Raw genomic sequence first — 24,599 nt, forward strand, 5'->3', positions numbered from 1 at the left:
ATTTGTAATGTGGTGTATTCTGCATTGGTTTTAGCTGTATTTTGCTATTTACTGTAAGCCACTTTGCTGAAATTATAGGAGAGGCAAGATAAAAATTCATGAAATAGTTCTGTGAGGCTCGCTTAAGTGAGTTAAACATCTGTCTACATACATATAAAGCAACCATGAAATGCAAGCAAATCTAAACCATTTGCATTTCGAGGCAAAGTTTCACATTTAAAGTGCAAACTGGTCTTTTAAATTTGAAATGCTGACATTTAACATTCTATGTGTGACATTGGAAATTTTGACACATTTAAAACACCAAGATGAGACACTGCAATGGAATACAAGACCATGAACAAGTCATTAATACGTTCAGAAGAATAGGATCCTGGTACTGGCTACTCAGCCACCTTAAGTAGCACAGCGGGGAAATGCTTGACTAACAAGCAGAAGGTTGCCAGTTTGAATCCCCGCTGGTACTATATCAGGCAGCAGTGATAGAGGAAGATGCTGAAAGGCATCATCTGAGATTATCAAAATGGGATATGATCGAGCCAGGATTGAGATCAAACAATGTATCATGGACATGGAACTGCGGGAAGAAGTTGCTTCTTTGCCCAAGAATATCTTTCTGGGGGATCAAATATTTAACATTAAACCAGCTAGTTATCTGAGTCTAATTACCATTCCTAAATTTAGACGTGCTTTGACGCTCGCCCGTCTTAATGCACTTCCATCTGTTGTTATGGAGGGAAGATTTAAAGGTATACCTTTCTCTGCTCGACTTTGCCCTTGCGGGTCTGGTCAAGTGGAGACAAGTGTGCATGCCATTTTATACTGTAATTTCTATACGGATGCCCACTTAAGACTAGTGTCCCCTTTGCTGCAATGTTTTCCTGGGCATTCGGATGACTTCTATTTGAAGTATTTACTGTCCAGTCTTGATGACAACCTAATTAGCAAAATGACAAGGTACTGTTATATCATTTGCAACATCTGCTTAGGTTTTCAATAATGTTCTGCTTTCTTCTTTCCGTGATTCTTATTTTATGACTGTAATGGGTGCTCTGCTCTCTTTGGCTTTCAGTAAGTTCACCACAACTGTCCTAATTTTAACCTGTCAGTATTGCATTGATTGTTTGTTTTATTATGCTGAGTTTTGTGTAAGTATGTTTTACTAAATATTGGTCTATAACCGCAATAAAGGATGACTGACTGACTGACTGGCTCATACTGCATGGGAGATGGCAATGGTAAACCCCTCCTGTATTCTACCAAAGAAAACCACAGGGCTCTGTGGGAGCCAGGAGTCGAAATCATAGGAACATAGGAAGCTGCCATCTACTGAGTCAGACCATTGGTCTATCTAGCTCAGTATTGTCTTCACAGACTGGCAGTGGCTTCTCCAAGTTTGCAGGCAGGAGTCTCTCTCAGTCCTATCTTGGAGAAGCCAGGGAGGGAACTTGAAACCTTCTGCTCTTCCCAGAGTGGCTTCATCCGCTGAGGGGAATATCTTGCAGTGCTCACACGTTGTCTCCCATTCATATGCAACCAGGGCAGACCCTGCTTAGCTATGGGGACAAGTAATGCTTGCTATCACAAGACCAGCTCTCCTCTCCTCTCCTCAATCAACTTGATGGCACACTTTATTGGCTGCTCAGGGCAGTTGCGCACAAGCAGGATACCAACACACTGACTGTAAAACAGAACTGAATATATTTAATAATGGTATATTATAATTTTTAAATCTGATGTCTCAGTCAAGATCCTTCTGATCCTCTACTTTTGATCCTAAACTTCTTCTGCACTCACCTCCTGCAGCTGGAGTGGTCTCTGTTGCAGGAATACGAGCTTCACAAGTCACCTGGGGGCTTTGTCGGGCATTGCAGCTTTGGGAAGGAAGGACAACCAAGAGACAACAAAAAATATTTAGGATGAAAGCTGACTCCTCCCCTCTTCCCCCCACTTCTGGGTGTCTGCCCCCTGAGGAGCAATCCGTCAGACTGACCTGATGCCACAAGGCTCTATCCGTTCCGATCCCCAATCATGGACATGGGGGCCAGCTCCCCCCATGACTGCCCCACAGTCAGCACAGCCAGGGATCTCACTTCGGGGGCCCAAGCTTAGCCCCCCACACCCAACAGGGGGGCTTCGCAGGGCCCCCAGCGGTTGCCTCACTTTGGCCTGCTGGGAGAAACAAATGTTTAAAAGATTCAAATTCAAATATACATTGCAGTCAGATAGTTAATACCAGTGAGATAATTTTTTTTAAACAAAATTATTATATTTAATAAAACCCTGGTCGGTTTACAACAACATAAAACAAATTAAGGCAAAAATTAAAACAGCGAAACAATTAAAAACCAAAATTCTAGTTAAATGCAACACATTTGAACAAATTTCAAATGCAACACATCTGAACAAATTTCAAATGCAACACATCTGAACAAATTTCAAATGCAACACATCTGAACAAATTTCAAATGCAACACATTTGAACAAATTTCAAATGCAAATTTGAACACATGCATCTTTAAAGATGTTTTAAAAGGTGTTAGAGATGGGGATGCTCTTATTTCAGCAGGGAGCGCATTTCAGAATCTTGGGGTGGCAACAGAGAAGGCCCGTCCCTGAGTAGCCTCCAGACAAGACGGTGGCAACTGCAGATGGACTTCTCTGGATGATCCGAATTGAAGCAGGGATTCTCAACATTGGTTCCCCAGATGTCATTAGCTTTTGGCCATTGTGGCTGTAGTCCAGCACAGTGGCAGCACCAGGAAAACTTGAGTGGGGGGGGGCACAGAAGGGGCAGAGTGCATTTATGAGTGCATTTATGGGTGAGCTGTGTCCCACATGTTAGATTTCTGAAACAGAAATGGGGGGACTGTGTGGGAGCAAGCCACCCCTGATCCCCCTGGAGCTGCCCTTGGTCCAGCAACATCTTGGGATCCACATTTGAGGATCTCTTCATTAAAGGCTTCCAAGCCCAGTTTGAGGTACTCATCATGCTGGACATTACCTTTGAAGCTCAATACAGCCTGAACCAAGGGAACTTGGGAGGTACGGTTTACTAAAAAAATAAAAATAAATTTAAAAATTGAACCTTTTAAAAATAAGATTTTATTATCACACTAAAAAAACCAGTGATCATTCATTAACCAATGATTGGTTTAAATAGAAAAAAAAGTGTGTGTGGGGGGGGAGAAATATAAAAGTGAATCATCCCACATCCCTATGATAAATGATCTCAGATTGACAATTGTCTCAAATAAATAAAAATACTTCCTCTTATACAGAATCTATGTTTTTATATAGAAGCCTTTTAATATATGTCTCTTTATACATAAGCCCAACTCTCCCAACATTCCATCATGCTGTAATGTGACTGAGAAACAGGATCCACAGCATCGCTACGCATGTTAGAGCGGGCATGGTTCTGACCAGCTCCCACTGACTTCTATGGGGGAAAGTAAGTAGACTGCAATCTAGGTAGGATATGCTTGAGAGGGGACAGAACCGACGTCTCACTCCAGATGCAGAGATCACTAGGGAAAATTTAATTCTCCCCCCAAAGGCACCCTCTGTGCTTGCCTACTTTCTCCTATATGTGTGAATGACTGTGAGGCTGTTCTCAAGAGCAGCCATTGGGCTTGGCTGCCGTAAGAATCTCTGGGATCGGTGCGGATACTGGCAGTGCTGTAGTGCTAAAGCCAGCGCCACAGCCTGGCTGTTAGCTGAGGTTAAGGGCGCAAACGTGCCCATAACCCGACTTCTGGGATTGTGTGTCAGCGCTTGCACTGACATAGAGATGGGTGCCTAGAGTGCCCATCCTCTGGGAGAATCCCCCAGTGCACTGCGCTCAATGCATTGTGGGATTCTTGGAGGCTGGGATGAGTCCCAGCCTCAGAGCAATCCACGCTGCTCCGCAATGTATGGAGCAGCAGGGACAGTGTGGGATTTGCTTGAGAGGGGACCAAGTAAACATTGATTGTCTGAGGGGAAGGTAAGTTTTGGGAAGCCTTCCCCGCCCGGTAGGTTGTGTGAATAATGGCCCCTGTCATTCATTCTATGGAGGGAAGGTGTTGCACTTGAGGGGCAGAAATGTGATAGGGGCAAAACCCTCCCCACCTTGGGTGGCCTGGCTGCTTTCGACCGCTCTTCGTGTGTGTATGTGTGTGTGTGTAGTTCTCCAGCTTCTTGAAGATAGTTGTGAGAGAGGGTTAAAATATTTCTGATGTTCTCATCCAGCCAGGAGCCAGATTTGGGAGATGGAAGGCATGATGTATGGAAGAGTGAGTGAGAGTAGGCACAGGCGCATCTAGGTAATTTTGGAGCCTGGTCCTAAAGAGCTTTGGAGCCCCCGCCCGTGCAAATTAAGCATCATCATGCTCCACCAGATGACCACACCACCCAGGAGGACAGACTAAAGAGGATTTGGGGGGGGGCAAGGCGCTGTAGAGGCCCTGGACTTCGATCCTGAAGTCCAGGGGTAAGAGCGCCTCTGAGGGTAGGGGGAAAGGAGTGGGGTTGGAGAGATGTGACAGGGCTGGAATTCTGCACCACTCCTTCCTCCCCTGCCTGTCAAAGTGGACTGTTAATGAAGGAGCACATTGCCTCTGTGGTGAGTTTGTGGCCATTTCTGTTTTGTACTCTTTTGTTAGGTAGATTATCAGCTGATAGTTTAAAGGCCAGCTTGCTGTTTCTTAAAGGCTGAGAGATCACTCTGGAGGAATAAGTCATAAACAAAGTCTTGAAAGTAATGTATCTTTCATCAGATGGGACTTGATGTGAAATTTCTCTTCTGCCTCCACCACTCAGGTAGTTGTCTTAGTAGTCAGTGAAAAGAGATACAGCTAGATAATAAGCTAAGTGTGTGTGTGTGTGTGTGTGTGTGTGTGTGTGTGAGAGAGAGAGAGAGAGAGAGAGAGAGAGAGAGAGAGAGAGAGAGAGAGAGAGAGAGAGACGCACACAAAGGATTTTTGGAGGCTAGCAGTCTTGAGTAACATCATTTTGAGACTACAGCTCCCATAATCCCTGCACATGATGGCCAAATGCTGGGGTTGGTAGGAGCTGTAGACCAAAAACAAGTTACCCAAGAGTCAGATTAGAGGCAAGAATGCATCAGCTTGCAGGAAAGCTGGGTTTGGCTCTCTAGAAATTCATAAAATGTGTTGATCTGTAGAGGAGTGGTTTGCCATTTCAACTCCATGTAATGCTCAACTTGTAGATTTGTAAATAAACCAAATAGTACTACAAAGGCACCCAAAGTTTCCAGTGATCTCTCCTCCAAGAGAAACAAGAACCTGGATAGCACTGAACCCCTGGAACTTCTCTCCACTCGGAGAATTAGGGTTGGGTGTATGTAATACATCAAGTCATCATTTCCAGTTCCATCAAAAAGTCCACTTCTCCATCTCTGCCACAAAAACTACTTTACGTTTGATAGAGAATCAGGGAATTTCCCAATCTCCCCCAAATATAGAGCATTTCTAAGTATGAAAAAAGAACATCCTACTGTAAAGAATGACTGAAAGACAGAGGAAGAGAACATTTACTTAAAGGTCTGTGCCCTCATTTTGTTAGCAAACTTCTTTTCATATCATGTGGGCCACTAGAAGAACTCTCACTGTCAGGGCCACTGGGCTGGGGGTGTTGGACAGACATACACAAATCCAGTCCCTGATACCTTGAGCTACATAGCATGAACTGGAAAAGCTAGAAACACAGCAAGCAGATTGCACTGCTATTGACCAAGTGAAGACAGAACACTAGGTTCCTAGCCTTTATACCAGGCTCAGCCAATCCAGATGCTCCATACTGCCAGTCAATGGCTAGAGAATGATGTAAGCTCCTATTTCATTCTACACTTGAAGAGGGCTTAGAAGCCTAAGCATGCACAGTCCATGGATGCTCACTAAGCTCAGTCCCAGCTCTGGTTTAACCCCTAAAATTCCCTGATGCACTCCAGCTAATATAAGCAAGTTGTCTTACATACTAAATCATCATCTAAATGTGGTTGATATTTGCAAAAAAATCTTTTCTCACTACAGTCACCCCTCACCAACTGTGAGGGTTCCATTCCAGGAAAATCTTGAGGTTGGCAAATTCGCAGTTGGAGAGCCACTTAAATCAATGGCAAACAGGGGCTTAGAGGAGTCGTGGTCACGAAAATACAGTTAAAAGGAGAAAAAATATCCTTCCAAATCCCCCCAAATCACCATGAGTTAGTTAGAGGAGTGAAGGGGAACCCTAAAAACCACTCCTGACTCCCCAAAATCACCCCAGAACCCCTGAAAATCACCCCTGAGCCCCCCAAATTGCAAAAACCCCACACCAAAATTGAAAAATAATCTCACCAAACTACAGATACTCGGGTCACGGTTGGAAAGATCTGCCACAATTTCCCAGTTGCGGATACTTAAAACCGTGATTGGTTGGCAAGGGATGACTGTATATGAAACAATGTAGATTGCATTTACCTTTTGTTGTTGTGATGGTATCTGGATAAAAAGCTTTTAAAATCTACTTCTTGAAGATACAACAAACATGAGATTTCCATTGTATTATGCATTATTTTGGAGCCAATCTCATTATAATACCATCATACACTCGGGATATGATGCACTGTCAATCAAACTCCCATCAAGACAGCACTAACAAGGAAATACTTGTATGACAGAAAACTTCTCCTAATAAAGTTCAACTTACTTTCTAAGCCCATGTACAGAATGCAGAGATCACTTCTGCTCCACCTGCAATCAGGAAATTCTTTGGAGTCTGTTATCAGCTCACAGAGAACCATTTAGGTCCACTTTAAGATCTCCTTTCAGACATGATATGAATGTATAAGAGAGTGGGGCTGGGTTCACCCAACATTCACATGCTGTTTTTAAAAATATGTCTGTACCACTTTTGAGCAAAATAAGTTCTCAAAGCTGTTTGTGAGAAAGGAATGAGAAAATGGACCTCTGTCTCAAATGAGCTCACAGCCTAAAATGCTGTGCTGGGGTTAGATAGGATCACTGCTAAATAAAAGAGAGCGAACCCTTTAAAAGATATCACCATGCCCAGTCACTATAAGGTCTGGAGAGAACCTGCACATGAGAATAACTCCACATGACTGGGACGCCTGAAGAAAACAGAGATCCCAGTTGGGTAAAGAAGTCCTATGCGCCCATGCAGTCCTGTGCGTGGGAATTTTTTCCAGTCCTTGTTATGAATGTGTGATGATAGGGCATGCTTGATCCCCTGTCCCCCACCCCCCTGCTCATGCATTTAGGGAACATCTTAAAGGTATACAAGTAGTAAAACTTTATCTGAGCAGGTCTGCTTCAGCAGGTGGGCGGGGGAGGTGTTACATCCTCTATAATAAAAGGCTTGGGTGTGCACCCGTGTCTCTGCGCCCGTGTCTTTCTCGGCTGTTCTGGGCATGCGCAGAGCGCATGCCCAGAACGTCCGAGAAAAATACGGCCGCAGAGACATGGCGGCCATGTTGAGGAGAGCGGCGGGCCGAGGACTGCTGGGGGGGCAGAGGCGGCAGTGGCGGCGGGTCCGGCCCGACCGCAGGGAAGGGAAAGCCCGGGGAGAGCAGAGGCGGCGGCCGCAGATGTGAGGTGGGGGCGAGGCGGGGGCGAGGCGGCGGCGTGCTAGGCCATGAGGCGGCGGCGGCCGGCCCCGGCCAACCAAGGCGGCCCGGCCCGGCAGCTTGCCCATGGCGGCGGAGGTGAGGGGAAGGCTGGGCCTGGGCCCACTAGCGGGCAGGAGGACTGGCCCCGCTGGCGGCAGCGGACGCGGCGGGAAAACTAAGGCCGCTGGCGGGGGCGGCGCGGCCGGCAGCGTGGCGAAGGTGGCAGAGGCGGGGGATGGTTGGCCCCGGGCCCACTAGCGGCCCACACAACTAACTCTCCCAGCACCGGTCTGGAGAAGGCGGTTGAGGAGGAGGCGTCGTCGGGAAAAGCCAAAGAGGAGTGGGGCAGGGAGAGGGGCAAGAGAGAGTGGGGCAACCCTACTAGCGCCCGTTATTTAAACGGGCTTAAAAATACTAGTGTTAGAATATTCCATAGTGGATTTTAGTCCCCACTTAGAAATCTAGGATGTCAGAGAGAAGCCATCCTTTTTGATGTGCTAGTTTTCTTTCCCCCTTTTAGCGGCAAAGGCAGCATTCTAGTTTGTACAAGTACATTCACAAGTATGGGAGGAAAATATGGTGGCTGATGTCCCAACTTAATCTCCATGTATGATCCCAACAAAGGTATGCACTCACTTCACACTGGGGGGTTCACATGATGGAGGGAATTTCCAAGGATCTCACCTTTTCCTCGATGCAGCGTGAAATTATGTCCCTGAGGGCTGCACAACCCTTAGGAACATAATTTTCCTCTTCTAGTGGAAGGGGGGATCAGTGAAAATTGCCCCCACGCTTGAGCCCGTGCTTCAGAAGTAAGGATGTTAGCACAATACATGTGCCTTTGTAGGCTGCATGTGCAGAGGTTCTGTTGGGATGACAGCCACTGGCTGACATCCAGACTAGTGAAGCGCTTGCAGAAACGTGTATCAGCAGCACAATGCTGGTGTGCTAGCTAGATGTCCTAAATCCGGAGCTTGCATTTCAGACTAGTGTTGTACTAACACAGACATGCTTGCACTTGCATATCAAGGTGTACAACCTGTGGTGCACCTCATCTATTTTGCAGGGACCTTTCGTACCCTATAGCACCATTTCAGTCTTCCTTCTGACTCCACACTGCTACAATCTTCTTGCAGTTCTGAAACTTTGTTCATCACACGTGCTTCATTAGCATGGATGTCAGCCACAATATTTATATACAGTATGAGGATTACAATATTCACTGTATAAGTTGCTATCCATTTCTGAATGATCCCCACAAGACACTCAGGGGCTGCTACTTTTGTTCAGATCAGCGTTTCCCAGCCAATGCACTCCGGCACTGTAGTGTACTGCAGGACACTGACCAGTGTGCCACGCTGACTTGCTCGGAGTCAATTTTGAAAGCTCAAACTCCCCACTTTCCCAGCAGACCCGCCCCATAATGCACCAGGAAGGACGGACGGGGTGCCTTCCTAGTGCATAAGGAGTAAATCAGCTCTGAAAGTGGGAAATTTAAACTCCCTTAGGGCTATTTGTCCTCAGCACCAATGCATGCTGGCTGGAGGAGGAAGCATGAACACAAACAAACAAATAGTGTCGGAGGGGCAGTATCTGTGCCCAATTTTTTAAAAATGTATGATGAAAAAGGTTGGGGCTGCCTGGCACACTGCTTTAGAGCCACTTTTAAGAGTGACTAAGATACTAACTATGAACCTACAAATCCTTTCTTCAAATGTTACTTGAGCTATGAATTTAAAGGCAGCCTTAGAATCCCCATCCATCTGCTGTACCTTGGAGGCTGTTCCAAGGATTACAGAGATAGTATAAATAAAGTGCTTTGAACACTCTAAAGTTTTCATATGTGAAGCATTAAGTTGAAGGGTTATGCACATTTTCAGATTACATAGATCTCTTCCTCCCAATTGCAAACCGACAGACCAGTAAAGGTTCATCCATTTATATCATTCTGCCCATTAACTAGACTGAAAGATTATCCCACCAGATGCCTGAAGAAATGCTGTGTGACTAGAAATCCTACGTATAGACTGGATATATGTGGAACAAAACAAGCAAAACAAACCCAAATGGTTTATCCAATTAAACACACACACCCACACACCTTGTTTTCTAATCTTATGCTCTGGAACTGATGCACCTACAACTTTCTGTGCTGAAGTAATAGTTCCTAAGCTTATTTCAGTATTTGACAACTAGATCTGCAGCATCTTGGATGCTATTAATTCTACAGTGATTCTGAGAACTCTTTCCTTAGCAGCTGCCACAATCCTAGGATCCAAAATTGGGCATGCCATAAGATTATTTTGTTTCAATGAGCATTGCTTCTCATCAAACATGCATTTCATCTGACCTTTTAGTGCCCAGTCACCTAGTCCAGAGAAAAACTGTCTCCTGCAGGCCTTCATAGTCTGCTTTGGATTTCATGATCTTGAGTCATATATATGATCATGTGAAAAACCACACTGTCCTCTTTTCAGAAACGATGCAAGGATTTCAGGGAAGGGGAGAAGGGAAGAGCTTTGCAACTGAGTCCTGGGACCCCTGCAAAAGGAATCAGTCCCTATCAGGATCTATTAGGGGAACACTCTAGAAAACAGACCACTCTCAAGAGGCCAGAGTAAGGAAATACTCAGAGGTATCCAAGAAGGAAATACTGTATGGGTTTCCCAGAAAAGAGGCTGACTTCAGCTGCACCTCTCTAACCAGGCGGATGGAGCAGAAAGGGAGCAGCCTCGGCCACTGCTTATAGAAGCGATCAGCAAAATCATATTATTTATGGATCACCAGTCCTAGAATCCTAGGATCTGGGGTGGGAAATCCTGCCACAGCTCCATGCCTGGACCTCTTCTTTGGCAACCATGACTGAGCTAAGGCCATGCCCCTGGAGTAAGGTCCAGGCTAATCCCCTCCCTCTCTCCCTCCCTCCCTCCACTGAGCTGTCTGCCCAGTAACCCCCTGGCTGGTTCCATGGGGCTGCTGCTGTGCCATGGGGCTGGGCTGCAGGTAGCTTAGTGGCTGGGAGTTGGGTGCATGAAGCCTCTGCTGGAGACACTGTCACAGGGGATGTGCTCCGCATCCACCCCCTCTCCTGCTGGCCTTGTCACATCCTGTCCATCTCTGTCCGTCCCCCACACTTCTTCCCTGCTAAGCTGTCAGGTCCTATCCATCTCTCACCATTATCCATTCACCTTTTTCTTTCTCTCCTTCCTTCCATCAGTCACCCCCCACGAGAGGCACCCAGCACCATCCATCGCCCTCACAGCCCCTTGATTTCCTCCCCCCCCCCCGGCTCGCCCGCCCACTGCACTCCACCCTGGACACTTAGCTCCTTCTCCTCCATCACCACCTTCCTCCCACCTGCAGCCCCCCTGCAGAGTAGACTGGGCAATCCAATTAGGGCAGCTCATCCGCCAAGCACCACTATGCTGGAAAAAGAGAGGCTTGGAGGCGCCCGGAGGACGGGGGGGGGGCGGTATGCCCTTACCTCTGTGGATGTCCCCGCCGCCAGCGCGGTTCTGACTTGCACCTGTCCCCGCTCTCGGATATCCTGCCTCCCGAGGACCCCCCCCCCTCCCGCCAGCAACAGCAGCCGCACTCGCCGCTGCAAGAGCACTTAGGTTGGGAACAACCTTGATGCTGATGCTGCCCGAAATAGCAGCAGTTAGCAGGGGAGGGACCATCGGCCGTAGCCAGGGCAACGGGAATTGCTATCCTTCTTCGCCTCCTGCCCGGCAGAAAGTGATGGCGCGGCGGGGGGGGGGTGCGAAAGGGAGAGGGACGGGCGGGTTGGCCAATGGCAGAGCACAGCAGCAGATAATCCGCAAGGCTCTGTGGAACCCCCCACCCCGTCCCTGCAAGCTTTCCCGGCTGCTGCCACGCCGCTTTTCGCCTCTGGGGGCCGCTGGCGTGCGTCAGGGACGGCGGCCTTCCGTTGCAACATTTTATTAGTTAATTATTATTAGCATGAATTAATTTTCTATTTTTAAAATCGTGTTGCATTGGAGTTTTTTTTTTTAAAAAAAAACCATCGCTCTTCAACAGAAACGGGCTTTTACTTGGGTAAACAGTACAATATATATTCCAATCCCTGCCGCAGTCATCTATAATGTAGCCCACCTTCCTTTTATTTATCTTTTTACTTTAAACACGTGCAGCTCCTATTTATGCATGTTTACGGGGAAGAAATTGCCAAGGAGTTCAAGACTTTCAGGTAAATGTAAATGTACATTAGGTGCATTTGTTTCAAGTGATGTTAGTAAGAGAGATGGTTCCATTCTGGAGGAAATGAGGCCCTGGTTTCTTCTAACGTGCAGCTAGACACATTTTGATCTGCAGTATAAAGTTTTTGAGCAATTGAGCAGATGGGGTTTAATAGCTAGGTAGTTTCTTAAAAAGAAATCAATGAGGAAAAAGGAAAAAAATACTAAAATAAACTGAAAATGATTAATACTGTTTTCTTTCAAACATCATAACCTTACATTAGCAGTGTATTCTTGTGGAATTTATTTAACTAGTTAAAGGCTTTTTATTGATTCGTACTTAAAACAATAAATGTAGGTGTACAACAGTTACATAGCACTGCAGAACACCGAAAACAATCATTTCTCATTTTCCCTCCCTCTTTCCTGTTCTGTTTCTTTAAGTTACAAAAAGTGTGGGGAAAGTGGGTTGGTGATGTTCCGGTGGCTGTTTGTGTGGTCATATAACCAACATTTAGCATCCAGACATTCATAGCAATAAAAAAATAGAAAATAGTAGTAAGGAGGAGAAAGTGTGTGTGTGGGGGGGGCAGTTTGATCCATTTGCAGGAGACTGCTTCTATTTATTATATAACAATTATATCTATAAATATATAGTATCTAAATATTATATTAGAATTATGAGAGAGAGGGGGAGAGATTGCTTTCTGCTGCGACTACAGCAGAGCTTAATTGATTTGAAGTTCAGCCCTGGAACAACAGGTAATGTAAACACACACACACACACACACACACACACATCTGCCCAATTCAGACAGTATGCTGTATGAGTGTCTGCAGAGGTGCACCTAGGTAATTTTGGACCCTGGACCTAAAGGCCTTTGGAGCCCACCCCGCCCCCCAAGTTAAGCATCATCCCCCTACACAAACACACTGTGACACATGCAGTATTTTTAACACATGGGTTCTTGAGGGCACAAACAGCAACTGAACTCACAAGAATGTAAGAATATAAAACAGGTATATTTATGCAAATATGCAGTCGCAGAAACATTTCAACACTCAACATATTCCCATCCCACATATTTCTTTCCCCACTCCCCTCTCTGCACTGGGCGCAGGTCACAATCACATCCAGCCGCCCAGCGCAGTGTGGGTTGGTGGAGGGCCGCAGCAACCACACCAACCAGGACAGACTAAATAGGATTTGGGGGCTCCAGTGGGTGTGGAGGAGGCCCTGGACTTTGGCCCCGAAGTCCAGAGGTAAGAGCGCTTCTTAGTTATAATGAACACAGGTACAGTCATTCATACAAACATGTACATGTTTGTATGAATGACTGTACCTGTGTTCATTTTAAAAGTGATCCTGGATATAGGCCCTTCAAATGCACTTCTGTACCTGTGTTCATTATAACATAGGAATGACTGTATCTGCTTACAATTCTGTACCTGTGGACACTGTACACTCGTTGCACAAATGTTGAACATAACATATGAATGAGCCAGTCACCCTGCAGTCAGGATAAGGTTTTCAGATTAGATGAGAGTGTTACTTCCTAATACCTGAGCCTTTCTCTTTTATTAAGTACATGTGCAGCACAGCCTATGCATGTTTATTCAGAAGTAAAGCTCATTATGTTCAAAGGGGTTTCCTCCTAGGAAAGTGTGTATAGATTTGTAGCTTTGTTTGCATAATTTATTCTAGAGATCAAGCCAGTATAGATCAAGCCAGTTATAATTGTGGCTATTGGAAAGGATTTGCCCTTCCCACACATACTTAAACAAGGCATACCTTGTCATACATTTGCCTGGATTGAAATGATATAGCTTGCAGTGCAAGCCAAACAGCTGAATAATAATTGCAGTAAGAATGGTTGAATCAAGTCACAAAACTGTGAGCCAGCTTTCAAGTTTCATGGAATGCTTCCTCAGCCTGGATGTTAAGCAAATACCATGTGGGCGACAAAGAGAAAGGCCAGTATGCAATATGCACAATTTATGATGCGCTTCACAGACTAATTAGTTTAACTTGTGCAAAGTGCAAAGAATACTAGGTTGTACCAAAGCACCCTGGAACAAAAAATTAATGGACACCCCCCCCCTTTGAAAATATAAATACCAGCAGCCTCCATTCTTGTGATTTGGTTGGCTGGTTGGTTGGTCGAGAAATAAATAAACCAGGGAGGCTCATGGTGAAAACTTCACAGCCATGACAGCAACACATGTGCAGCAGAGACCAGAGGCCAAAGAAAAGGAGCTCCCAAGTAAAATTGTTATTTAAAGATAATCTCATGATTATAAAGCCATTCTGATGATTGAAGGCACTGCAGAATGGGGAACCGCATGGATTGTAAACATATGAAACTGGTAACTTTCAGCTGTCATTGACGTATCTGCAGCACAAAGATGAGATTAAAATGTTTCCTGCTGGCCCAAGAACTGGAAGTAGACAACGATGACAAAGAGAGCCACAGGAAAAGGGACGACCAGGGTTGCGAATGCGGATTTCGCAATTCAACAAGTTCAACAAATTGCACAGTTTGGTTTCATTAGCAAAGTGACAACACACAAATGGGCAAAATAACATTCTCAGGAACTAGTATTTTCAGTGTTGCAATACATGCCATATTAGTCGCTTTGAAAGAAATATGTGTTGTTATTATATGCTAGTACCTTACTCTTTAAAAAGTAAATAAAATTGCATGAACCAGGTTGGAAATGTGGATTGATAGCACCAGTCTTTTTAAATGTGGTGGATCTGCCCCATCATATGAACATTTTGGACTCAACAGAGATTTAAAAATAATCACTAATGATATAGTTTACCCTTAATGGATGCTTTCTGAATTGACCCATTTGAGTGTACCTAAAGCATCAATATCAAAGCTATTAGTAGCAGCCAAAGTAGTCATTGGAAACAATTGGAAGAGTCTGAAACCACATTCTTGTAAGGAGTGAACACAAGAGGCAAAACAAATAGCCCACTTGGCCAAATTAAGTGAGATAGTCAAATTAAGAGATGGGAGACATGAGCCACATGCTCATGGGGATCTCACACGGCTGTGAAATCAATATTTGCACAGGTGACAAAGCTGTTCTGTGGCATACACAGATTGATTCAGGAATTCTGAGATTATCTCAACTAATTGCAACAGTTGACTTTAAATAGTCATTTGAGGAATTCAAGTCCGAATTGAGTTTGCCTACATCTGACTTCTGGGAGTATCTGCAAGCATTGCCTGAGGTCCAAATTTGTCCCAGATGCTTTAGTGGCATCTAAAGTCCTGGGTCCACTATCATTCTTGCACAAAATAGATGCTATGATGCAAGCCCACAAATTCTGTATTCTCATATCTATTCTGAAGTGGTTCCTCCTCAGGATGAATCATGCAACAGAGGGTCAACTGAGCTAAACTTCGACGTATGTACTTTGTTGGAGCTCCTTAAAGAAGTCAAACATTGTTCCTCAGAGCTTAGGCTACAATTTATTCAACAAATCATAATTCTGAGAATGCACTGGACCCCAGACAAATTAATTATGGGGTAAAGTGGTCCATCAGATATCAAAATGTTCAGGCTTTAAAGATGAAAACCAGGCAAATTAGGAGTCAATGCAGATAAGATAACATTGGAGTAATATGCTTCAGATGCTGGACTCCTGTTAGCAGTGTGGCAGCACCACTGTAGACCAGCTGCAGTTTCTGAGCACCCTGCATAGAACATGTTGCCATAACCAAGGCAAGATGTGACCAATGCGTGCATATCTGTGGCCACATCAGTTTTCTTCATATGATCCCAAGAAGGGCCACAGCTGTGCACCAACCAACAGTAGGCAAAGGCACTCATAGCCACAGTCACAACCTGGCCTACCAGGAGCAAAGCTAGGTCCAGGAGTATCCCCAAACTGCTCACTTGTTCCTTCATAAGGAGTTCTGCTACTCTTTTCAGAACAGGCTGAACATCCATTCCCAGATCAGCTCTCCTGCAGACCAGCAGTTATCACAGTCTTGTCTGGTTTCATTAGTCACCCAACCCATGACAGCCTCCAGATATAGACAGAGGTTTCCGTTGTCTACTGTATTTGGGATCATCAGATGAAAAAGAAAGGCAGAACTAGATGAGAGGAATGAACGGAATCAACACTGTGGCAGGAGCAGAGAGAGAGCGCGGTCCCAGTTTTGTTGAAGGAAACTGTTATTCAACCACTCCTAAAGAAACCTTGTCTGGACCCAGATGATGTTTTATTATTTATTTATTTATTCATTCATTCTCTCACATTTATATCGCCCTCTTCCTCCGAGGAGCTCAGAGCGGTGTACATGCTTATTTTTATCCTCACAACAACCCCGTGAGGCAGATTAGGCTGAGAGATATATGACTGGCCCAGAGTATCTCTCTAATAACTACAGGCCCATGGACAGGGATGTAGAGACAAGGGAGCAGGAGTGGGGAGCATCCCTCAGCCGCCAGGGTCTGAGGGAGTATGGGAGCTGCACCCCCATGCTGGGGGTTCGCCAGCTTGGAGCACGAGGCACGGCCCTCTCCTTCCCAGCAAGCATTTCATTGAAACACTGGCTGGCTCAGGTCTTTTTACCCTGCCTCGCTCTTAGCGAGACAGAGAGGGAGAAAACCAAGCCAGTCAGCATTTCAACACACGGCCCCATTTGGGAGCTAAACCACACCCCTGCATCTGACATGGCTAAAAGCTCCCTGCGTCTGATGTCAGATGCAGGGGGCGTGGCTGGGGGGCTGTAGTGGTGGCAGAACCTGGATCGCTGCTGGCTTCCCTCTGCTCCTGGGAGGATCCCTAGTGGTCACTCCCCCTGCATCCACATCAGATGCAGGGGGGGGGCGTGGTTAGTGCTTGGATGGGGCTATTCAGCCCCAATGCAAAGTTTATCTACCCCAGTCAGCGGTTCAGTGGAAGGAAAGGAGAGAGGAGCTCCCAGTCAACAATTCAACAGACCATTGACTGAGGAGGGGAAACTTTGCAATGGGGCTGAATAATAGCCCTATCCTGGCACAGACCACACACCCTGCATCTGATGTGGATGCAGGGGGCATGGCTTGGGTTCACACAATAAATCCATGCAGAAGGGATCCTCCGATGGGACCTTGTCCTGCAGCCACTGGCGAACTCCCTATGCTCCTGCCTGCGGCCAATATTCCCTTCCTGGGTAAGGTGCTTGAGCGTGTGTAGTGGCTGACCAGCTCCAGACACTCTGGGAGGAAACTGATTGTCTAGATCCATTTCAGTAATCCTTCAGTCCTGGCTTTGGAACAGAAACTGCTTTGTTCACCCTGTAGGATGATGACCTGTGCTGAGAGGGCGGGGGTGGGTGGGCATGCTACCCTGTTAGTTTTCTTGGACTTCTCAGCAGCGACTTTTGATACCAATGACCATGGTATCCTCTTGGATAGGCTGGCCGAGTTGGGTGTGGGAGGCAATGCTTGGAGATGGTTCCACTCCTACCTCAAAGATCATTTCCAAAAGGTGGTGCTGGGGGGGATTACTGCTCAACCCCTGGGCAGTTATGCTTTGGGATTCCGCAGGGTTCCGTTCTTTCCCCTATGCTGTTTAACATCTACATGAAACCGCTGGGAGAGGTCATCCGAAGATTTGGCCTGAGGTGTCATCAGTATGCGGATGACACTCGGTTGTATCTCTCTTTTTCATCTGATGCAAGTGCGCCAATGACTATCCTGAATCAGTGCTTGGATGCATTAATAGACTAGATAAAGGTGAACAAGTTGGACGACTGAGTCCAGACAAGATATACAAGTACAGTTGATTTCTCTGCCTGGGTGAAAGATATTCAGCTGCCCTTTTCTAGATGGGGTTGCAGTCCCACTGAAGGACCAGGTTTGCAGTCTGCGGGTGCTCATCAATCCAGCACTGTAGCTCAAGTGGCCTCTGTGGCTTGGAGTGCCTTTTATCCACTTCGGCTGATACGCCAAATGCGACCTTACCTAGACAGAGAGAGAGAGCTTGGCCACAGTTACTCCAGTAACCTCTCACTTCGATTACTGCAATGCATTGTATGTTTGGCTGCCTTTGAAAACAGTCTGGAAACTGCAGCTGGTACAAAACAGGGCTGCAAGATTATTAACTGGGACTGGGTGTTTTGATCATATCATGCCAGTGCTTCGCCTGCTGCACTGGCTTCCAGTCTATTTCCGAGCCCAATTCAAAGTGCTGGTTTTATCCTTTAGAGCCCTAAATGGCTTGGGACCAGGTTACGTGAGAGAGTGTCCTCCTGCCCCATATGTCCCTTCCTGAACCTTAAGACCTTCTTTGGAGGCCTTGCTCCAAGTGCCTCTGCCCAGTGAAGTGAGGTGGGTGTGCCACTTCCCATTAAAAATGGAATGAGGGTACATTCCGAGTACAATGTCCTGCTATCAACTCACAAATGGATAACAATAAACCATACTCAAAGGACTCAGTCCCCAAATCCTCAGCTCTCTGCTGGAGGAATTAAAGGGGATATAATCTTCCCATGCATTTTAGTAACTGTTCTTATCGTCACATAAAAAGTATCTTCCAACTGAACTGTGCCATGTTGAAGTGTAGACAGAGTGGGAGAAAAGCTACAAATTGTGTGCCATCCATTAAAACTGATACCCCATGTGTGCTGTCGGATCATATCGCACATATACACACACCCACACAAAAAGGAGTGGGAGCTGGAATGAACTTCCATGCTTTTTCTATGGAATTGGCTGGTTCTGAAATAAGAGACACCAGCTATTATGTTATGTTCTAGGATGAGTGATGATCTCTTAAGTTAAAGGGGCATCTGACAACTCTGGTCTAGATTAGAGACTGATGTGGAAAAATTCACGGCTGTGACGTTTCTTCCCCCCACCCGAAACCTTGGCCTAATTTCTTTAGGGCAGCAAACTTTACTTGGTTTAAATGGGACCATCCATGAAGCAATTTCATGCATCAAAGGAAAACGAAAGGCAGTGCGGTCCTTAGAAAGCCCTGGCAGGGAGCAGGGCCTGGGACAAATCAGCCAATGATGGGGCAGGGCATGGGGGCTTCCAGTTAATTTTCATGGGAATTACAAGAGACCCTGCTTGGCCTGCCCTAAGGACACCTGCCGAAAGGGGGGCAAAGTGACCATCGGTTAAAATGGGGCAAAATGTGACAAGGAGTAGAAAGACCTTTAAAAGTGCTTTAAAGAGTGATATACTTGATGGATGGTCCATAATCATTAGATCAGTCAACTAAAGCTGTAGTTAGAGGGCCACAGGATTTTAATCTGTGAGTGCACAGTTTAATCCATGAGGTTGCCAATTAAGTGTACGCTGGTTTATTCTTGTATATCATATTTTGATTGACCTGCAAAACTGAAAGGTGAAGGTGACCTCTAGGAGCGTGAGAGCTTTTGCTTACCAAAATTTTAAGACAACTGACATTGCTTTTGGAATCTTGAAAAGGCATCCATCCTTCCTGAGGCATCAATCATTTGCAAATTTACCAATAGAGTCGGTTAGTGGATTAAAATGCAGGTGAACAAGTAAGAATTTCTACATTCCTAGTAATGATTAAAACTATACATTTGGCCAGTAGTGATTGGATGATTGGTTTACTATTTCCCCTCTGTTTCCACAACATGAAATAATGCATTGGAGACAAACCATTTCTCCAAGTATGGGGGGGTGGTCTGTGGTGAGGGGAAATGGGGGGGCCTGGCGTGGGTTGCCACCAACTCTGATTTAAGCTATCTGGGGAGATTCCCTCCACCCAACCCTCCCTAATGTTTTTCATAATGTCAAACCATTAAAATCTCCAAATTGTCATAAGGAGATTGATGCCAATTTGTGGAGACTCCAGGCCAACCCAAAGGGCACCTCCCACTGAATTCTAAATTTATTGAACGTTTGTTTTAATGCATGGGCAATAGGAAATGGCGCTTGAGTGCCTTCCATTAGTCAGCAGGAAAGGTCTCCAACATTATTCCTAGTAAGAGAAGTAGACGGTTCCAGGTAGCTGCCAAGCTTGGATTCTCTACTGCTTGGAAGGAGGGCCTAGGCCAGCAGCAGCTTGCAGTTCTCTTGAATGTTGCTTGTTCATATGATGCTGCTTCTGCTTCGTTCTGATTGGCTCCTGCAAATCTTATGACTCCATAAGTAAAGGTAAAGGGTGCCGTCAAGTCGATTTCGACTCCTGGCTCCCACAGAGCCCTGTGGTTTTCAGGGGCATAATTGTAACTACTCATGTTCAAAGAACACAAGCCACTCAGGACACCACTGAGAAGAGGGGCAGCTGAGGACCCCCCACCTGCTCCCCCCACCATTTGCCTGCCTCATCAGCTGTCTCCATTTCCTCCTGGGTAGCTCACTCTTTTAAGGAGAGAGCCCATCTGTGACAAACACAGACCACCATCATCTTGAAGCGAGAGTTCACCAATTTCCTAATCTTATCTGACACAGGAGATAGGGCCACTTTGCATCTCACCACCCAGAGGGGAGGGAACTAGCATACTCTTTGAACTACAGACAGGTGTGAGACCCACAGTCACCTGGACCCAGATCACCCCCTCCCTCATGGCTTTAAAGCTAGAGGACAATGGCCTGGCCAGTATTCACCCTTTTCCATCTGCAAAAATGGGTATTCCACGGAGAAGCTGTAGAGGTTAACACACTCTCAGCCAAGGACCTGCCTACTGATAGACTAAGGAAAAACTCAGTGCTAGTCAGCTAGTAAATGCTTTTTGTATTTTCTTTTGAATTCCTGTATTCCTTTCTTTACTCCCAGTTTCACCCTGTTTCCCGCCAATTCCTTATACTGTGTGCAACCCCTGTTTCTTAATAAAGTTCGTATACTTAGAAGTGGCTTCAGTCTGATTTAACAGGCTCTGGAGGGTTACTCGCAAAGCTCTTCCCCATGTGCCTCGTATGGTCATTCGCTACTGTTGAGTATGTTTCAGAATACTATCTTGTTGGCTAGAGCTGGGTTGTGTGGACTCTGGCTGTATAGTGCCTGTAAGTCCCAAGCCGGACAGCTCTAGGTTGTCGAAGCCGCGTCTAAGCCTGGTCAGTGGCTTGAATCAGTCTTCAACTGGTGACAGCCTACCTTGAAGGAGTGGTGTGCTCGTAGACTTGGGATCAGAGCAATCTCTCTACTGAGAATAGATTCGAGGAAAGCATAGAGTCACCCCCGTTTCGTCACCACATCCATCCACTCCTTGCCATGTGAAATGGCAGCGATCGTGTACGTATGCACCTGCTGCCATTTCTCAACCAGCTTGTGCAGTGGTAAGAGGGTGCATGGTAGGGATGTGCCACAACCATGCTGCCCACACAAATGGCCGCCAGGCATGCACATAGGCCATGTGTGTGCGTGCGCCACACAGGGGCAGCTGGGAGATGCCTCGCTGGCGTGTGGGCATAGCTGGGGGAAGCACCGGGGTGGTGGCAATGGAGGCCAGCAGAGGAGGAGCAGGTACGGACCTGCTCTTCTCCGCTTTCAAGGGGCTGTGTAAGCCCTCCATTTTAAAGGGAGAAAAGCCCTTTCCTGTCTTGCTCGCACAGGTGAGCAGTATTTGCACAGGTTTCCCCGTTGTCATGAATGGAGAAACCTGCAGAAATGCCAGTCCTGCGTCTGCTGCTTCAGAAAAGCATTGGGGTTTGCTTTAAGGTCTGCAGCGGACCTGGAGTGCAGCGTTACAGAGTCGTAAAACCACACATCATGTAAGCCGATGCCTTGCCCTCCTCTAAGAATTATCGTGGAGGATGTCCTTGTATTCTGCAAATGCCCTTGTGGTTGCACAAGAACCCCTTTATAATCATACTTTGAATGTTTATAGCAGCGGACATCCTCACTGCAGAAGTGCTTGCAGAATGAACAAAGTTGCCCAAGCACCATTAAATCACATAGTTGTGCTAAAAGTGGGCTTTTGCAGAATTGCACTCTTGGGCTGATGTGCTATAGCACTCTTGTGCAAAAGATGAGGAATGCTGCAGTTTGTACAGGTGTTCTACATTACTTGCAGACAGTAGCGCAAATAGCTAATGCGACGGCTTTGTGATTGCACAGTGTCCTTCCCCAAGTGCTTCTCAAGTCAGGAGGCTGGCCAGTGCTTTCAAATATTTCAAGAGCTTCTCAGACACTACCCATTTAAAAACCCTTCCCATAGTCCTGTAAATATGGGTCATTTTTGTTATTCCTCCCATATTACTAATTGTCTGGAAGACTTTGGCCAAGGGACCTGCTTGACTAAGGTCCCTCAGTGAGTTCATGGCAGAGCCCAGATTCCAGCTGAGCCGCCTCCTTGATTTGTAGCTCATACTCTTAGCCGTTGTGCCACACCAGGTCTTTGCAGAACTGAATTAAAACAAAACCATAGTCCTCCATTCTGGAATTCAGTAGGCCTATGTGTTTTCAGCGCCTTGTAGTCACATAATTCATTTGCAGGACTGGAACAAAGGAAGAGGTGGGTGCCTGTTTGAACCTAGTGGGATAGCATCGTTATTCTTTTCCCGATAGCAAGGGCGGCTCCAGGGGAGATAGGAGGCAAGCGCCCCCCCCAAAAGTGGCTTCCTCCCACCTGCTCCCCATTTCTGTTTCAGAAATCTGTTATGTGGGATGCAGCTCACCCACCCATAAATGCACTTTCCCCTTTCTGTCCCCAACCCCCACTTTTTTCTGGAACCACCACTGCCCAACAGAGGTGCACCTAGGTAAGTTTGGAGCCTGGACCTAAAGGCCTTTGGAGGCACCCCCCTCCCCTGCAAATTAAGCATCATCATGCTTGGCTGGGTGACCACACCACCTGGGACAGACTAAAGGGGAATTGGGGGGGGGGGGCCTGGGGCTGTGGAGGCCCTGGACTTCGCCCCAAAGTCCAGGGGTTAGAGCGCCTCTGCTACCCAAGATGGGTTGTAATGTATATGCCTCCACGTACCTGGGTGCTTTCCAGACTAGACTACAACGGGGTCAGGACGAATCTTGGAAGTGTGCTTCCACACTTCCTGCATCGTGACACCGCAGTCCCTACGGGGACAGCCGGGTGCCGTTCACATTTCCAATGCCTTGTTGCAAATTTAATAGCTGTGATGTAGAGCAAGGACAGGATGTCGTACATCCAGCGTGAAAAAGTTGCTGTTTTTTTGGGTTGTTTGCTGAGAGACTGCTCCCCCTGCTGTTTATGTCCCGAACGCGACTTGCCCAAACGGAGGCATTTTGCTGCTGTTCCAGCAGCTTCTCTGGAAAGCGCCGGCTCCATGAATGGCAAGTGAATTCTGCATTGGTCTTTGCCTCACCGGCATGTCATTCCCCAGACCGCCAGCAGGATGCAGCAAACTCTACATCTTTGACGGGGAACTGAAGCTTGGATACTCACAACTACTGACGAGATAGGGAGGCGGAGTAATCATCCCAAATGGGTCGTATCAGCAGTGACTCTTGCAGTGACTCTTTTGAGAAGGGTATAAGAGAGTCAGATACACCTTAGCAACCATCTTACCCTTAGCCAATGCGATTTGTTTTAATTAGGTTGTTGTTGGGTAGAGACTATTCGCTTTGACAATATTGTGTGTTTCTGTCTGCTCACTATACAATCAGTGCAATGCCTCAAAGAGTTAAATCACAATGATGAATATCCTTCCAAATCCTCAGTCAACAAGCAAAATCATGCTACACTGTTGCTCCACAGCAGAAAAAGGAGGAAAATCAATCAAAAATCAAACCCTAAGGGAATATGCATAGTTTTACCGCTGGATACAGCACTATTTGGGATTTCATGTATTTATATTCACTCAACAGGAGTATATGGATTTAAGTATTTCATTAACTGCAGAAACCATTAATGGCAGAATATAAAACTCCATGTGCTTCCTAGATTCCACCCTCTGTGTTATACTACAGTGCTATGTTGATTCTAGGCGACTTTAACAGCTGCTAAAGATCAAAGACTGCAGTGTTGCATACGGGGCTTCTTGGGTGGGTGGGTGGGCAGGCATCTTTGACATCTGCCAGCCCTAGAGTCCATCTGCAGTTAGATTCCCATAAACACCCTATCTTATATACTGTACCATTTATTTCAATTGTAAGCCACTTTGGAAGTCTGTTCTGAATGAAAAGCAGGGTATAAAGATAATAAATAAATGTAATCCACTTTCTCATAGTCAAGGCACTTCCCCCTGATTGAAGGCACAGTCCACACTTACACCCACACACCGCGGCCAGGAGGTTTCCTTTGTACCTTGAGTACAGAAGAGTGAGAATTACCTGCCCACGGAGGAGACCACTTCCCTAGGTGTCCAGGTATATCATTCGTTCCGAACGAGCCTTTTGACTGGAAGGAGGCAAGCCCAAAGATGCAATGGGAAACCCCCTGTGAAGATGGGCAATTCCGATGCATCTCTGTGTTAAGTGTAGTGGAATGTAGAGACAGGAGTATCTGACCATAGCAGAGGCTGGCTAGAAGGAGGCAGGTGCAGAGCATGGAATTACAGACAGGTGAGGGGGGGGGGAAGCCTCATCTGCAGGTAGGTACTCTGAGATCCCACAGGCCTTGATTGCATTAGTTTCACAGAGCACACTAGCCGTGACTCTCTTATCACAGAGTGTTGTGGCACTCTCTGTAATAAATGTATGCATTTTTTGAAGACCTCGATGCAGTCCAGAGGACTCGGGGGTTCAGTTTAAGGTAGCTTCTCCCCCCTCCCACACACAGACCTAGCTTCTCACTCCCTCAGATAGGCATGGCCTTGATTCTCAGTGCCCTCATTTGTTTTGCTGCCTTATCAAAACACTCTAAACACTCTTAAAATGTGCT

General features: G+C 46.3%; 1 protein-coding gene across 9 annotated transcripts in view; it reads right to left on the minus strand.

Annotated features, from left to right (window-relative positions):
- MAGIX (MAGI family member, X-linked) overlaps positions 1 to 24,149 on the minus strand; it is a 59,303-nt gene extending 35,154 nt beyond the window's left edge. For 6 of the 9 annotated variants that reach the window (XM_053300294.1, XM_053300291.1, XM_053300293.1 and 3 more), the window contains exons 1-3: positions 11,097 to 11,327; positions 1,994 to 2,172; positions 1,798 to 1,874 (exon numbers count right to left, since the gene is read on the minus strand). In XM_053300294.1, coding sequence (XP_053156269.1) covers positions 1,798 to 1,874; positions 1,994 to 2,058 — 142 coding nt within the window. In that variant the 5' untranslated portion in view covers positions 2,059 to 2,172; positions 11,097 to 11,327. Of the gene's footprint in view, positions 1 to 1,797; positions 1,875 to 1,993; positions 2,173 to 3,004; positions 3,056 to 11,096; positions 11,328 to 24,049 lie in introns of those variants that run through there. The other 3 variants (XM_053300287.1, XM_053300288.1, XM_053300286.1) reach the window with 3 other exon arrangements.
- Positions 24,150 to 24,599: the final 450 nt, after the last annotated feature.

Source organism: Hemicordylus capensis, chromosome 2 (assembly GCF_027244095.1).
Source record: "Hemicordylus capensis ecotype Gifberg chromosome 2, rHemCap1.1.pri, whole genome shotgun sequence".
NCBI lineage: Eukaryota > Metazoa > Chordata > Lepidosauria > Squamata > Cordylidae > Hemicordylus > Hemicordylus capensis.